Genomic DNA, 17,279 nt, shown 5'->3' on the forward strand with positions numbered 1-17,279 from the left:
CTGAGAGTGCTTCAATGTGCTAGTGCAGAGTGCAGTGGAAAGGGAGTGCTTGACTGTGCTAGCGCAAGACTGCCAGAGATGTGACAAGAAACTAAGTAATGAAAGAGTAGAAGAGAAACTTCAAGATATTCAGATATAGAAGGAGAAGTGTTATTCAGATACAGCATGAGCGTGTCAGGACAGGGCCACATAAGTAAGTCATAACTGAATAGAAGATAGAAGTTGATACGGCCAGCAGCAATTGAAGCCAACTGAGTGCAACTATAGCAAATCACAACACACCAAGCTATATACTGCTATGCTTCACACGCTCACTCAACACACACTACATATGCTAGTATGGCATTCTTATCTACTAAGGGCCGGCATGGTGGTGCAGTGCTCTAGAGGGTGGCCTCCTAGAAGTAACCACTTCTATAGCGACAGAAATCACCATGCAGCATCTCGTATAGTAAAGCAGACACGTGAGAAGAGAGAACTACATATGCCGCTGTCAGATGGGAGAGGATCGAGGTGCAGCTGAAGTGCAGTAGACAGTGTGAGAGTGAGAGACAGAGTTGAGCACGATACCCAATGCAATAGTACTGAATAGAGTGTCAGCTGAAAGTACAAATGATAACCCTTATACCTTAGGGTTATAAGGGGCTGTTCACACCCGAACACAGTAAGTGCCCGTAAGTGTGCACCACAAGCACATACAAAATAGTACACATAATTTGGGGGAAAAAACCTCTCCTACCGAGAGTAAAAAGTGCCCCAGTGTCCTAGTGATCACCCGCACACTCCCATATGAGCGTAGGCGTAAGTAAGACGTGTGAGATACCCAACAAACCCCCCTGGAGTGAAGAGTGATCAAGTGTACAAGGATCATCCGCCACCAAAGGGCGTCAAATTCAAAGCATCGCGAAATGCTTCAAATTTGTCTCGTGGAAGAGCTTTGGTGAAGATGTCTGCCACATTGCTGGTGGTAGGACAGTAGACAAGGCTGATATCACCTGCATGTAGCCTCTCTCTGACAAAGTGGTAGTGAATCTCTATGTGTTTCGTGCGAGCATGAAACACAGGGTTCCGTGCCACTGCAATGGCACTCTGACTGTCAGTATATAAAGGAGTAGGCTCCGTAACAGATACATCCAAATCAGCAAGTAAGCGTCTAAGCCATACGCACTCAACTGCAGTAGTGAAGGCTGCCTTGTACTCAGCTTCACATGATGACGTGGCAACAGTGGATTGTTTCTTGCTAACCCAAGAAATGCATGACGAGCCAAGAAAGAAACAATTGCCACTAGTGGAGTGACGAGTATCAAAATCACCAGCCCAATCAGAGTCACTGTAAGCATGTAACTGCAGTGGTCCCCCCTTGGCATAAAGCAATCCAAGAGCTCTAGTACCCTGCAAGTAACGAAACACACGCTTCACAGCTTGCCAATGCGACATACGAGGCTGATGCATGTACCTGCTCAAAACTGAAACGGCAAACTGTATGTCTGGCCGAGTGTGGCATAGATAGATGAGACATCCCACTGCTGGAGCATAAGTATGGATATCAAACAAATCACTGTCATCATGTAATGACAGTTTGAGCCCAGGTTCCATGGGTGTACAAACTGGCTTGCAATCCTGTAAGCCAAACTTCTCAAGAAGTTGCCCAATGTACCTTGACTGACATAATCCAATGCCTCTAGCATCATGTACAAACTGGATGCCCAAGTAATAGTGCAAAATACCCAAGTCAGACATGTCAAAAGTTTGCTGTAAATTATTTTTGAATGCTGAAATCTGATCAGCACGTGTTCCAGTGAGCAAAAGGTCGTCTACATATAGACACAAAATCAGCATGGATCCCCCTTCTTTATGTACATAAAGGGTAGACTCAGATGGGCTGTTTACAAACCCCTGACTAAGCAAGAAGGCATCTATCTTTGCGTACCAAGCTCGTGGAGCTTGTTTCAAACCATATAGAGCTTTTTTCAGCTTGCATACTAAATTTTCTGAGCCTTCAACTGCAAAACCAATGGGCTGCTGTACATACACTTCTTCCTGAAGTTCCCCATGTAAGAATGCAGTCTTTATATCCAGCTGATGCACTTTCCAACCAAAATGTGCAGCCAAGGCAATCATAGACCGAATGGTCGTCATACGGGAGGTAGGAGCAAAGGTCTCCTCATAGTCAATGCCCTTTTTCTGTGCGTAGCCTTTAGCTACCAGCCGTGCCTTGTACTTATCTATGGATCCATCTGCATTCCTTTTCAATTTGTAGACCCATTTCGTACCAATGGCACGCTTGCCAACTGGCAAAGACACCAAATCCCAAGTATGATTCTTATGAATAGAATCCAATTCAGCTTGCATGGCTGCCATCCAATGCACACTATGTCGTGCATCCTCAAAACATTCAGGCTCCTCATTATCATGAGTACATGCTGCCATAACAAACTCCATGGAATGTGCTGAATCATGCAGTCGAGTTTGCCTTCGAGTACGACCAGCCAAGGGTGTTTCCAAATGACTATCTCTCATAGTCTGCGTGTACCATCTAGGCACCTGTCTTGCTTCCTGACTGTGTACAAGTTCCTGCTGAATTTCAGTTTCAGCAATGTGCTGATTTACTGCATGTTCCATAGGAGCAGCCGGCTGAACATTAGGTTCATTTGCTGAAGTACCAGCTGAATCACCAAATGTGATGGGCAGCAGCCCTTCAAAGACATCACGGGCAGCCTGATATGTATCAAAACCAGCCAAGGATAATTCTGATTTTTCATCAAATACAACATCCCTGCTGACAAAAACCTTCTTGGTCACGGGATCATAGAGTCTGTAGCCTTTGCTTTCGCTGCTATATCCCATAAAGATGCATTTTACAGCCTTGTTGTCCAACTTCTTTCGAAGTACCTGTGGAATATGGGCATATGCAAGACACCCAAAAGTGCGGAAGTGGCCAACAGAAGGTTTGCGGCTGTGCCAAGCCTCAAAAGGTGTGACGGTTTTCAAGGCCTTGGTAGGGCATCTGTTCAAAATGTGGCAAGCGCTCATGACGGCTTCCATCCAAAAACTATGAGGCAAACTCTTTGCCTTCAGCATACATCTGGCCATCTCCATGAGTGACCGATTTTTCCTCTCTGCTACCCCATTCTGCTGTGGAGTATATGCAGTAGTGTACTGATGGATAATGCCCTTCTGCTGCAAATAAGAATTCAGCATAGAGGACATGTATTCCCCCCCTCGGTCCGAACGGAGAGTCTTAATCTTGCAACCAGACTGAGTTTCCACAAGTGCACTGAAAGCCAAAAATGCATCATACACTTCTGACTTCTTTTTCAAGCAGTAGACCCAGCAAAAACGTGTAAAGTCATCAATAAATGTTACAAAATAGTAACAACCACCCAATGACTGTGTCTGCATGGGCCCACAAACATCCGAATACACAAGCTGCAATCTGGCTGTTGCTCTAAAAGCAACATCACGGGGAAAAGAGAAACGATGCATTTTCCCCAAAATGCAACCCTCGCATAAATGCTCAGGAGGTCTCTCCAAGAGAGGTAATCCATCCAACATCTTAGTACGCTGTAATAGCATCAAGCTGCCATAGTTTACATGCCCCAAACGAGCATGCCATAACTCTGCCTCTAACATAGCAGGAGTAAGAGTGGATGTCAAATATGCAGACTGATCTACCGAAAGAGCATCCAACTCATATAACCCATGACACAGAGAACCTGTCAAGACCAATGTCATGTGTTCCTTGTCACGGACCATGCAACGGTCATCATCAAAGGTGACCTGCAAACCACAACGTGCCATAGAAGAAATGGAAAGCAGATTCTTCTTAATGCCAGGCACATACAAAGCATCCTGTAGGCGGAGAATAGAGCCATCAATGGCTGTAAGCTGAATCTCCCCAATACCACGAACAGGGTATGATGCATTATTAGCACACTGAACAGACTTCCCAACGGGAGGTGCACCAAGAGAAGCAAACAAATCTCTACGAGATGTGATATGCCGTGAAGCACCACTGTCAAAGAACCAAGTGTCAGCATCTTCTGTAGAGCTAAATGCTCTATCAGCCCAAGAGACATCATAACTGCAAGTGTAAAAACAATAGTCCCTGTCTGCAACAAAGGACGCGGACTCACTAGCAGTGGAAGGAGCTGCAGAAACAGACATCCCTGACTCCTTCTTCTTCTCTTTGGCGATGCGCTTCCTGCACTTAGTGATGTAGTGGCCAGGCTTCTTGCAGTAATGGCATTTTCCTTTCTTGGCTTGCGTGCCCCCCTGTTTCTGACTTGTCTGTGAAGTGTTACTACTACCAAAACTCTGCGAAGCATTTTTCCCTTGGCTGTTTTTACCCTTCTGCCTTGACATAAAAGCCTGCTCAGAGGCTATACCATCCACACCACTGTTCCGTCTAGTTTGCTCCTCCTCTAGAAGCAAACTGACAAGCTGAATGAAAGTGATGGGCTCTTTCGAAATCCTCATAGTGAGGTTCAAGGCAGTATGAAAAGCCAAGTAAGAGGGAGGCAGTGAATTCAATGTCGTAGAAAGCAGCTGCGCATCTGAGTAGTACTCATCCACATTCATGAGTTGCTCCCGCAAGTCCTGAATTTTGTTGAGATGATCCTGCATAGAATCACCCTCATTCATCTTTAGAGTCTCTAGCTCTTTCTTCAAGAAAGAGATGCGAGTCTCATTCTTTCCTGCAAACATCTGCTCCAATGTCAACCAAGCTTCTTGTGAAGAAGCTGCTGAACGAATATGAGGAATGATAGAACGCTGAACTGCCAATGCAATCAGCGACATAGCCTGTGCATCCCGTGTATCCCAAGCTTTCTGAGCTGCAGTTCTTGGGGGAAGTGGCTGAGCGGGCTGAGGTGGAGGGGGCTGAGGTTGCCCTCTTGCACGTCCTCCTGGAGGAGGAGTAGCGGGAGCCACAACTCCCGGTCGTGCTTCCTCTCCACTGACATAATCCCACAAATTTTTGGCCACTAATACATTCTTCATCATGAAAGACCAAAGGGAATAATTGTTCCCATCCAATCGGTCTTCCTTGGACACATAGGTGAATACATCTCCTCCCTGATTTGCCATTATTTCCCAAAAGGCAATAGAGCAATGTCAATGCAGTACGGGCTGGAAATCTGCAAATTTCCAGAAATTGCAGCAAACACAAGTCTGCAATTAATGTGCAAAGGGTACTCTGTCAAAAAATTGTCACTGATGCACGCTTCCCAAGGTGCAATTAGTGCTCAGCAGCACTAAAACATCAAAAGCCCCAAAATTTTCTGCCCAAAATTTCTGTCACAAATGTCTGTTACAAAAGCCCCAAAATGTGCATTCAATGTGTCACAGACAGACACAGCACGTTTCCCAATGCTGAAAACTGAACCTGCTGTTCAGCACGTTTCCCAATGCTGAACCTGAACCTGTTGCAGGAACTCCTGTGTAAAAGAAAAGTGCAGAATGTTACCTCTGCGTGTTGACGACGGGCACGATTCCCGAGGTAATGACTGCTGGGTACAGTCGGACTGACGCACAGGTACAGGCGTGCAGGTCCAGTGACACGCGCAGGCAGGACTGGGCGCGCGCTGGGCAGAGGAGGCGGCACCCAGGACTGGCTGGTGGAGACAGGTGGCGCGCTGGCAGCTGGAGCTGACGGCACAGGCTAGCTCAGCGCAGGGAGGCTGCGCAGGCAGACTGACAGGCGAAGGGGCACGCTGGGCAGACACAGGGCAGAGGACACGCTGGGCAGAGGTGGCAGCACGCAGGTACAGGTGGCGCGCTGGGCAGGGCGGTGCTGCGCGCTGATTGTTGGAGCTGCAAGCTGGGCAGAGGAGTCGTCTGGTGCTGCGTGCTGACGGACTGACAGGCGCAGGCAGGACTGGGCAGGAACAGGCGGCTGGGGCAGAACTGGCGGGGGCTGCAGACTGCAGACTGAAGACTGCTCTGAGCTGAGCTCTGATACCAAATGTCAGATGGGAGAGGATCGAGGTGCAGCTGAAGTGCAGTAGACAGTGTGAGAGTGAGAGACAGAGTTGAGCACGATACCCAATGCAATAGTACTGAATAGAGTGTCAGCTGAAAGTACAAATGATAACCCTTATACCTTAGGGTTATAAGGGGCTGTTCACACCCGAACACAGTAAGTGCCCGTAAGTGTGCACCACAAGCACATACAAAATAGTACACATAATTTGGGGGAAAAAACCTCTCCTACCGAGAGTAAAAAGTGCCCCAGTGTCCTAGTGATCACCCGCACACTCCCATATGAGCGTAGGCGTAAGTAAGGCGTGTGAGATACCCAACAGCCGCTACAGCATTCTTATCTACCTTTGCCTTTTTTATTTCCTTTCTTTTGTTTGGTGTGGTTTTGTGTGGGTGTGGTAGTTGGGTTGGTGGTGTGGGCGTTGTTTGTTTGGTTCAGGTGTGTTGTGAGATTTGCTATAGTCGCACTCAGTTGGCTTCAATCAGTGATGGCCATTGCTGCATCAACTTCTATCTTCTATTTGGTTATGAGTTCCTCATGTGCTTGAATATCGGTCACACTTGACCCCGGTCTCAGTCCCCCCACACTCCACCAACCCAAGTTTGTTTGTTTAGTTCAGGTGTGGTGGTGTGGGGCGTTGTTTGTTTGGTTCAGGTGTGGTGGTGTGTGGGTGTGGTAGTTGGGTTGGTGGAGTGTAGGGGGACTGAGACCGGGGTCAAGTGTGACCGATATTCAAGCACATGAGGAACTCATAACCAAATAGAAGATAGAAGTTGATGCAATGGCCATCACTGATTGAAGCCAACTGAGTGCGACTATAGCAAATCTCACAACGCACCAAGCTATATACTGCTATGCTATGCTCTAGACTGCTCACTCAACACACACTACATATGCTGCTATGGCATTCTTATCTACTAAGAAGGGCTGGAATGGTGGTGCAGCGCTAGAAGTACTCCTTCTATAGCAACAGAAATCACCATGCGGCATCTCTTACAAAGCAGACACCTGAGAAGAGAGTAACCGCACCTGCTGCTGCTGAGAGTAACTACAGATGTGCTCTGGCTGCAGAGTAACTGCTCTTGGTCAAGTCTGTTGCAGGAGCTACTACTGGTAAAGTAGTATGTGGACCTCACTCTCGGTCAAGTCTGTTGCAGGAGCTACTACTGGTAAGGTAGTATGTGGACCTCACTCTCAAAAGCAAAAGGCCCATTGCCATTGTTCCGCACTTTCCCACATCCTTTCCCCAAATACTTGTCTTCATGGCCTGCCTGTTGCCCCATTAAACCTGATCTGCAGCACCGCTAGAACTATGTTGCAGCAAACCTCTGGCTCTACAAACATTGGCTATCCATTGCACACGCAGTGGTATTACACATCACTTGATCAGTTGTACATGATTGAGTCAGTCAGTTGTTCCTTCATCATACATAATCACCATCGTCGTGAGTAGAGTTGAGCAAGTGTTCCCACATTCAGTTTTCTTTCAATAACAAGGTTGGGCTTCTTACAAGAACTTACACCTATTTACAGTGAAACCACCTCACCATTGGAACTAGAATCATGACTTTCTATATCAACTTTCAAGTGCATTTGACAGGTAAACCTTATCACATGTTGCCGTTGCATACCTCATGACGACCAACAAGCTCAATCAAGACTTCTACAGCCAAATCAAAAGTGGCCGGAACCTGAGAGTCAAATGAAAAGCTTTATGGGTAGTAAAAACCTGAATATAATGTGTCAGTATCATAGATGGAGCATATGTAAACACATTTACACCTTGAACAACAAATGATTTGATTTGTTCCATACCTGCATTGAATTATACACAAATCCCAACAAAGGATGGGAAGACATACTGCTCTGAGGTAATTCCAAGAAACAACCAACCCGGACCTTTTTCATAAATTTAAACGTAAACAATAAAGTCAAAACCAGTAAGTGTTTCATGAAAACAAGAATTGGCAGTGTTAATAATTGAGCAGTTACAGTGCCTACCCAACTCAACAAGCTCCGCAGAACCTTTTTATGTCTGTCAACAAGCTCAAAACTTTTCAAGCTGTTATCCTCTGTCTGTTGCGACAAAAATTCCAAGACATCCCCACTATGTGATAATAGCTGTAGCATAACAAGTGTTGCGCACATCAGATCATCATCAAAATGAATACTGAACAAGCTATCTTGTTTACAGTAGTTTAGCTTCAATGAAGAAAAACATGTTTAAGGATAACTTGGACAAAACTTTCAAACAGATCAAACAAATTGATTAGCTGGATGCTCTGTTGTTTATCAGAAGATGCAAAAAGATTTACAGTATCAGGGCACAGGTTATGAATTAAGCATGAAAAGAGCACCATGAATCCCAACCACCAAAACAAGCATCATCAATAATAGTGCACACTGATAGCATACATAATAATCTAATTAAAGCCCAGAACAAGTGCAGAAGTAGAAAAGCCTATTTTATTGAGCATCGAACAAAGACCTGCCTAGTACTCAAATGGAAAATCTATACCTACAGAACAAAGCTCCTTGGGCAAGCTGAAAGAAAACATTGGCTTTTGAAAACAGATAGGGAAAAGGCAAACAACATCCATAACACCTATATCGCCGACACCACTTCAGTGTTCAAAGACTTGATTGACATGTTTCTCCATCCAAACAGACCTTTCAAATTTCCAAACTGCATAGCATATACTCAACGTTGAGCATGCACACTAGACACAGTGGATAACTAATGATCCAAGCAATACTTAACATTGAGCATGCTACACGTAAGGAATGATTAATGATCCAAGCAGATTGCCATACACACAACAAGAGCATTCTAGCATTTAATAAACTTCCCTATTTTTTTCGAAGTGCTGCTTTAGATCTGCATGGGACCTTCAAAGGTACTTGGTACTTGCAGACTTACTGCATGTAAGCACTACCCAAGCTAATCGCCATGCAAACATAAGTACCCTCTTCAACTGGCATCATACATTTTCTTCCCTAGAAAACATATCTAGCCGTAGCAAAGGTAGTTTCACACTTCTATCACCTCCTGAGTGAACTGCCACCTTCTCATTGAGCTGACAGAGACATTGACAGTTTGGTCTTCTATAGCCTCCTCAGGAAGGACTGTGAGCAGCTCCAGAATGGCATTGCTACCACTTCCCTGTCCTTGTAGTTCATAGAGGCTTGCAAACAGTTGTTCAACAGGCTTCTTCAGTTCCACAGCTCTTAGAACCAATGCTGATAATGCCAAACATATCTGGGTCAAAAGCTGAAGACATAGAATAGGTAAGGTCAAGTTTGATATGTCCTTTTGAAAAAGACCAAAAGACTGCAATACCACATGCAAGACCAAGCTCACCTGAGGGGGCCCATTGCTGAATTTCTTTGCAGAAGTAAGTAGCGCTGCCTGCAGAGCTCCCCTATAATTAGGCTGGAGGTTTACTCCCTCACTCTGGATCTGCATGTAATTATTCTTGCTATATCAACATCTTCTTGAAGAATGTTGCCAATCATCCAAGTTTAATAACTCCTCAACATACACCACGATCAAATATGAGTCAATATAAATAGGAACTGTCATTGCATGAAAAGATTCCCATAAAGAGCAAAACATCAAAATAAAGAACCATACTAACTCAGCTGTGACGAAAGTGTATGCACTGGCAATCTGGCATCATGCATAACAAGTATTATCAAACCTGGCTCTAGTGCCTGGATGTTTACTTAAGTTTCGTGAGGACTTTCCTTTCACCTTTCCACCTGGCATATCTATGTGAGAAAATCCTGAAACTAATTTTTCTGTGAGTGTATGTTTCTTGCTGACAATACTTCTGATGCTATTTTCTAATGTGGCTTCAGTCTGTGATTGAGCAAGCATCTGAATTAAATCAGCAAGACATCTTTTCTCATGTTTAATGGTTCCGATGGCAAGTGCTATTTTAAGCACATGTTGTGGGACTCATTCTCCATCAACAATGTTGGGCAGAGTGGATCCAGATAAACATGCATTTCAATGGCAGTGTTGTTACCAATGTTTGCCATTATGGACTGCTTTCTGGGGTTCTACAATTTTAAGGATAGCTATAGAGATCATCATGATGGAGATGTTAATGTCATTTATGGTATATGGCAAATGTGTTAAAGAGGATCAGCTCGTGTGCATGTCAATCAGACAGGACGGGCAGGTTGGGCAGGTCAGACAGCAGTCGATGGACAGGTTGGGTAGCCGATCGTGGACGGGGCAAAGCAGTCAAACATCTGCACCAAGCAGTCAGATACATACAGCAGATTTATCGCATATCATGCAACAGGTCAGCCCAGTCTTTCAGGCCCACCTGCTGCATTTATTACCTATATATAGGCTGGCACATTTGGATGTAATTATTTGGTCTCTTTGTGAGAGATTGAGAGGTTTGCTGAGAGTGGCACATTCACACTTTCTCTTCTACATACTCTGCTCTCAGTTTTCAGTATTCAGCATTCATCTTCTTCCAAGCAGTAGAGATATCCTGGGATGAGAGAGACTCCTGAGCAGTTCCACATTGTATCTGGATTAAACATCATTTTGTACTCATCAGCCAAGTTTGTTCACTGTTTATTTTCCATTTAGTTAGTCATAGCATTAAATGACAGCTATTTTGGGACAAGGGAAATTCCCAAACTTTTCAGATGTAATGTTTTGGTCTCATAGGCCAATTTGGCCTTTCGACTAGTCATCAAGTAGGATGTATGAGAAGTGATTCTAATGGTAAGTTTATCTTCCACAAGTTCACCGAGTTTCTACGGGAATATGGTATCACAAACCAGCTCACCTTTACTAACTCCCCCTCTCAGAATGGAGTTGTAGTGCATATGAACCAAACTATGATGAATATGGCACGCTCTATGCTGTTTGCAGCAGAGCTTCTTAAGCACCTTTGGATCAATGCTGCTAACACTTTAGTGTATACCCTCAACCAATGCCTGAATGCAGCCATTTCTTAAAGAACTCCTTCAAGATAGTTTTTGGCACTTGGCCTGTCATTTTCCATCTCAAAGTTCTTCAAGGTGTTGTATGTACACACACTCCTAATGATACAGTAGGAAAGCTAACTTCTCGAACTAACCTCTTGATTTTTGTAGGCTACCCTTCTGAGGTAAAAGCCTATCATTTGTTCGATCCTCAGACAAACAAGGTGATTATCCAAAGAGATATCGTTTTTTACAAGAGAGAGATTATACATAGCATCGCACTAGTCTCTAAGCCAATCCATTCTTCTTCCACATTGAAGATAGTACTGTCTGAGCCGAGTTTGCTACCCACTCCTGACCGACCTGCAGAGTCTTCAGCATCCACACCTCCTCTACGATACCTATTACCTCGCTGATATCAACACACAATGTGGGATTCAGGATCCTTTCACTAGATTCTACTCTGAAGGGCCCTAGAAGATCTACCCAGCTTGCACTTGGTGTTTCATTTGCCTTTGTCTTTATGGCACATTATACAATGCATTCTAAGCCAGACAGTTGGCAAAAGGCTCTAAAGCATCTATAATGGTGCAAATGGCACAAAGCCATGGAAAAGAAGCTTGCCAGCATTAACTAAAATGAGACTTAGACCTTGGTGGATCACCTGAGCCTTAAGAAAGTAGACAATGATAGTGAGAGCAAAAGAGAGAGTACAAACCAACCTTCCACACACTAACTAGACATCTTTTGAGTGCAAGGATTATGCAGAAAATAGTATTTGCTCTCCGAATTGTATCCAACAAATATACAATTAAGTGCTTTACCATGAAGCTCTTTAGGCACACAAGCAAAATATATATATCCAAACACACATAAGTAATCAACCTTCAACTTTGTATCATTTGAAAAGGCCTTGTAAGAGATCCTAGAGAGAGAAAATATTTTAAGAAACAAAAAATATTTGAGAGTTTTCTAAAAAGTTTATATTTTGGTAAACAAACATATCTAAAATTGTTAAAAGGTCATTGTCATAATATTCTCGCGGCTTGCATCAAACCTAGAAATGTAGGCCGCCATAAAGATGATGATGACTAATTTAATATAGATCCTGCCTTGTCTTGATAAAAGTGAATGCGAATATTCAATTTGAATTTTGTTGACATCTTGTTACCTCCCTCCATTCTCATTCTATCTTTTCCTTCTTCTTCTTATTATTGGTTACCTACTCATTCTTTGACTTTTTTGAATTCACATAGTATTCCTATTCAGAGTTGCAAATCACATCTTTAGATATGGATCAATCATCCAATGATTTGAATAAATCTACAATCCTATGCTCTCTCAAGAAGGGTATCCATTACTTTGTCAAAGAAAGAAGCGGTAGTTGAGTCTTCCATCAGAGCTTCTCTCCTTGCCATCTCCAATCTGTGTTTCTAAGTAATCTCCTAATTTGCATCCGCGGCTCCTAAGGCTGATCTACTTTGGTATCGAGCCATTTTTTGTATTCCTTCTCTAACTTTTGCTTGACTTGCATAACGTGCACACAAACTTCAAAAATGAATGTGTGAACTGAATCTTGCATACTCTTTATAAATATTTGTTTATTCCTTGATAACCACACGCACCACAAAAAGAGACCTCTTAACCAATTCCAAATTAGATTTCCCCCATTAGCAGTTATTTCCAACCAAAATCCGTATGGTAACTCTTTGCTTTTCAACATACATCTAGTCATTTCCATAGATGTGCAATTTATCCATTCACCCAATCCAATTTGTTGAGGTATCATCCTCACAATGGCCTGATGTGTAATGTCATACTCAAGTCTTTGCACCTTCAAACTTGTTACTGCTTCCAATTTTGCAACAATTTGTTTAAAGTGCATAAATACATTTGTTACGTTGGCTGATAATTTTCACCATCTGTTGGGCATATGGAATGGTTGAGCAACTGTGCGCAATGTTGTGTTAACTATGATACTTTATGAAAATTCCAGTCCACTATTTTGCTTTTGATGCATATGGCAGTGCAATCGAGGACGATTGCAAGGATTTTAAGAGAAAGGGATGTCATGAGGACATGTATTTTTGAAACCTCACTTAACATGTGGATTAATTTTTAATCACATGGTTAAGTAAATGTTGCACATGTGAGGTGTGACTAGAATTAGAGTAAATTTACAAGCCTAGGACCCGAGGAAATCATGGGATATCAAAGGCAAAAGTTGCTATAAGTTATGCTGCACAAGTACTTGGTGGTATCTGGTGCCAATTGTTGGCCTAGGTCATTCATTTGGCCATAAGTGTCACATGGTGACATCCATGGAAACATGGACAGCAAGGTAATTATGCACATGCATGCATGGGACAGCAAGGATACTTTGGTGGTAGTACCATCTTTCATGCTATGGTTGGACAGGCACCGCATATGGGAATGTATGGCTCAAATCCCTATGGCATGCAGCAACCAATGCATAGCTCACAACCTCCCAATGTTTCCAGGTAATGCAAGTGGAATGCCTAATCCCATGTATGGAAGCATAGGCGTGATACCTCGGGCACAAAGCAAGCCATATGGATATGTATCTGCACCCCATGGACTATTGGAGCACAAGGATTTGGTGTTGGTCATGTAGGAGCATTTAATAGTGCTGGTTATCATGTAAATACAGCAAATGTACCCTTTTTTTATGATAACTTGAATCCCATAGGTCCACGGAAGGACTATGATGAAGATGGCAAAAGTGTAAAGTTTGAGCCTTTCAATGGTACACAGGACAGGCTAAAAACACTTGTTTTTATTCAACAATTTGATGCAGCCTACTATGGAGGCATCTAAGATACGAAAGGCAGCCACATTTTTAAAGGGAAATGCATTGCACTGGTGGTCTACACTTCTTATCCAAGATAAGTCACCTACCACTCGGGTCCAGTTCAAGCAAATGTTTACTTCAAATTGGTTGACAAGTACCTTTGAAGTAGACATTATAATAGCTTGGAATCAACTGAATTCCAAAGATTGCAAGAACTTGGATCATTAAGAGCTCAATAAAATACTGGTACCACAGTAGATTTTGGCACACAAAGAGCAGAAAATCAGGGGTAAGGTTTCCGAAAGGTACTTGGTGAAGTTTCATAATTATTTACCAATAGATGCCAAATGGATGGAGAAGGATGACTTGGCACACCATCCTCAATTGTTGCAACTTCACCTTGATGCTTTTCAGTTAGAGCGGCTCAATCACGTTCAACAAAGTAGAGGTCGAGACTGTTACCAGATGCTCGTAAAGGAGCTAGCACCTCCGCTCTTTAGTGATGGACAGCTCTAGATGTAGAGGATCTCGGATGTATTCAACATACATTCATGATACTATATCTGACAGTATGTTTGCTAGGAGATCACTATTCAGTGTACTAGTCACTATGTTTGGTATGCAGATGGATATGGATTTCACTCCAGCTCTGAAATTGTACATTTGCAATGATTAATGATCATCAGGGTCTGATTGAGAAATGCTGGTTTTCAGTGTATAATCATTAATATTCAATGGTATTCAGCTAGTTTTGTGGACAGCAGCATATGTTATGATACCCTTGATGTTTTAGCCATGGTATATGCTTGATTTATGCTATGTTATGGTTTGGTTTTGCTAGATGAGTTGAGCTGTGAGAAATAGACATGTCACATGATAATCTGGCAATGTTTTTGAGATTCTTTGTGAGTCTAATGTTATCTTACATTGGCTGGTAATTTTCAGCATGTGTTGGGCATATGGAATGGTTGAGGAGCAGTGCACAATGTTGTATTAACTATGATGCTTTGTTGAAATTCCAATCCACTATTTTGCTTTTGAGGCATCTAGCAATGCAATCAAGGACGATTGCAAGGATTTTAAGGGGAAGGATTGTTATAAGGACATGTATTTTTGAAACTTCACATAACATGTGGATTAATTTTTAATCACATGGTTAAGTAAATCTTGCAGATGTATTTGAGATTAGAGAGAATTTACAAGCCCAAAACCCAAGGAAATCACAAGATGTAAAAAGGCAAAACTTGCTATAAGTTATAGTGCACAAACAATTGGTGGCATCTAGTGCCAACTGTTGACCTAGGGCATTCATTTGGCCATAAGTATCAGTTTGTGACACTAGACAAGTGGCGTTTAATGGTATCTAACGCCAATCTAATGGTCAAAGATGGCGCAAAGACACTCGGGACTGGAAGTTAGCTAGTCAATTTAACTATTGGTGAGTCTTTTTTTTTTGGCACCAAAATAATTACTAGATTAATTTTCAATATTTAAAGACTAAAATTTAATATTTAATAGGCTAGATAATGCCAAAAATGAGATTAGAAGACTGCCACTTGGCAAGACTTACCCATGCAAGTAGGAAAAACGTTTTTAGGAGCCGGTGGAGTCTACTCTAGCCATTGTGAGAGAGAAAGAGACTGTAAGAGAGTAAGGAGAGGTTACTGATGTGATTTACAACCACCAAGGATCAGTCCTACAACATGTGACACTAGTTTGGAGCCCTATAGGAGTAGGTGACAGCAGCCCAAGGTTCTTCTGCAGCAGATGATAGCATATAGAATGGGCCAACAATCTGTCTAGTAGTCGTAAGCTGTAGGTGATAGCTTCCATGGTTATTTAACAGGGCAACAACAATGAATGACTAATTTTCTTCAGTTCTTCACGAACAAAGTGTAATTTCTCTCTCTCCTCAACATTTTCTCTCATCTCCCAGCCTTTCTATAGCCTTGCTCTAAAGATTACAACATTAAGATCAACATAGGCTGAGTAATTTCAAGTTTCTCTGCTGTAAACTCTAATTTCCAACAGAAATTGGGATTTAGCAACATCCTTGGGAAGTGTGCATGAAATTGGAAGCTCCAACATTTGGATTCAACAGGGATGAAGCTGTTTTCAATCAAATTCAAGTGGACGGACTAGCAAATCAATGAATTTGGGGCATTTTCCATCTCCATTAAAGCGGTGAAGGTCAATTGACTACCCAAATCAAGGGCAAATCAGATTGAAGACTTACTGGTCATTTTGGACAGCAAGGGGAGTTGGAATACCAAAAGGACTTGGGAAAATCCCATTGTACATCAACTTCTTCTTCAATTAAGTTAAAGAAATACCGAAAGGGGTGTCCATTGTCCAAGATTGTGAGTTAATTTGCATTTCTCAATTTTGTAATAAATGTTGCTATTGTAACTAAGTTATAATCAAGGAATTACCAACCATCCATGGAAGGAAGGTTGGTTTCACTCCTCTCTCCATACCACTACTACTGCTACCCTATTAGAGGACATCGCAATTCATGGATATCTCCCCACTTCTCTCGCCCTGGAGACTGCATCTACCCATCAAGTATCAGTCCTACACACCTGGCACACCTCTTCATACTTGTATTCATCTCTTGGAGTGCTCCCCTCAATCTGGTGTCATCATAGTTACCTAGCAACACATCTACAACTTGTGTTTGCTGATCAAGGACACAAGCGTCAACTTTTCTCACACACACATCACTCTCCACTAGCTATGCCATCATACACCCTTATGTTTGGCAGTCAGGAGGCATCTGCATCTTGTGTTTGTCGTCATCTAGCTTTGCCTTTGCATTTGGCGAGCTTTTTCCACACAGGCATTAGCACCCAGGCTCCTACAATTTGTGTTTTCAGCATTCCGGCCTTTGGGATTTGCATTTGCTACCCAAGCCATCTCCCAATGTCCTAGGACTACGCTTCGCTCCCTCGACAACTGGTGATCATCTTCCTCATCTCCAACCACATCAGAGGATTGCGGTTTTCTTCCTCAACAGCCAGATACCCTTCACCTTCCAGTGATTACTTCAATGGCCCACTGCCCATAGGATTGCAGTTCACTCCCTTCACTATATCAATTCCCCACAACTGTTGTCACCTAAGTTAGACAGGACAGTGCAATCATCTTTCAAGCTTTGACTCCCCTACCTCAGCTTTTCTTCCCATAGCATGATTCAGTGCATCATCATCATGTTCTCGTGTTTCTGAGTTTCTCTTCTCTCTTAGTGTTTATTGTACAGACTATGTTTCCCACTACAAACCCTACTGTTTATCTATACTGTCACATATCTTGACATTATATTAGAGCGCAGGAGCTCAAAAAGCTAAAGATCCTATTCATCGAAGAAGGCAAAGGCAGATTACGGCTTCAGCATCATCTACAAATTTTCCCTTTCATTTCTGCTACATTACCAGGGGGACAAAGATACCCTTTTTTATTTCTCCCTCCCACCCTCCCTTATAGAAGTTGACACTTCAATCCTATGACTTCTCCACACACAGATGGATAGAC

General features: G+C 42.8%; 1 protein-coding gene across 2 annotated transcripts in view; it reads right to left on the reverse strand.

Annotated features, from left to right (window-relative positions):
- The window catches only part of LOC148016305 (ARM repeat superfamily protein), a 178,421-nt gene that overhangs the window by 134,473 nt on the left and 26,669 nt on the right, over positions 1-17,279 (reverse strand). The window contains exons 2-6 of one of the 2 annotated variants that reach the window (XM_087664734.1): positions 9,345-9,443; positions 9,030-9,254; positions 7,985-8,104; positions 7,799-7,882; positions 7,615-7,674 (exon numbers count right to left, since the gene is read on the reverse strand). In XM_087664734.1, coding sequence (XP_087520860.1) covers positions 7,615-7,674; positions 7,799-7,882; positions 7,985-8,104; positions 9,030-9,254; positions 9,345-9,443 — 588 coding nt within the window. Of the gene's footprint in view, positions 1-7,614; positions 7,675-7,798; positions 7,883-7,984; positions 8,105-9,029; positions 9,255-9,344; positions 9,444-17,279 lie in introns of those variants that run through there. The other variant, XM_087664735.1, reaches the window with a different exon arrangement.

This window comes from Lygodium microphyllum, chromosome 23, assembly GCF_053477565.2.
Source record: "Lygodium microphyllum isolate KBCC chromosome 23, Lygodium_microphyllum_v1.1.10, whole genome shotgun sequence".
Taxonomy (NCBI): Eukaryota; Viridiplantae; Streptophyta; class Polypodiopsida; order Schizaeales; family Lygodiaceae; genus Lygodium; species Lygodium microphyllum.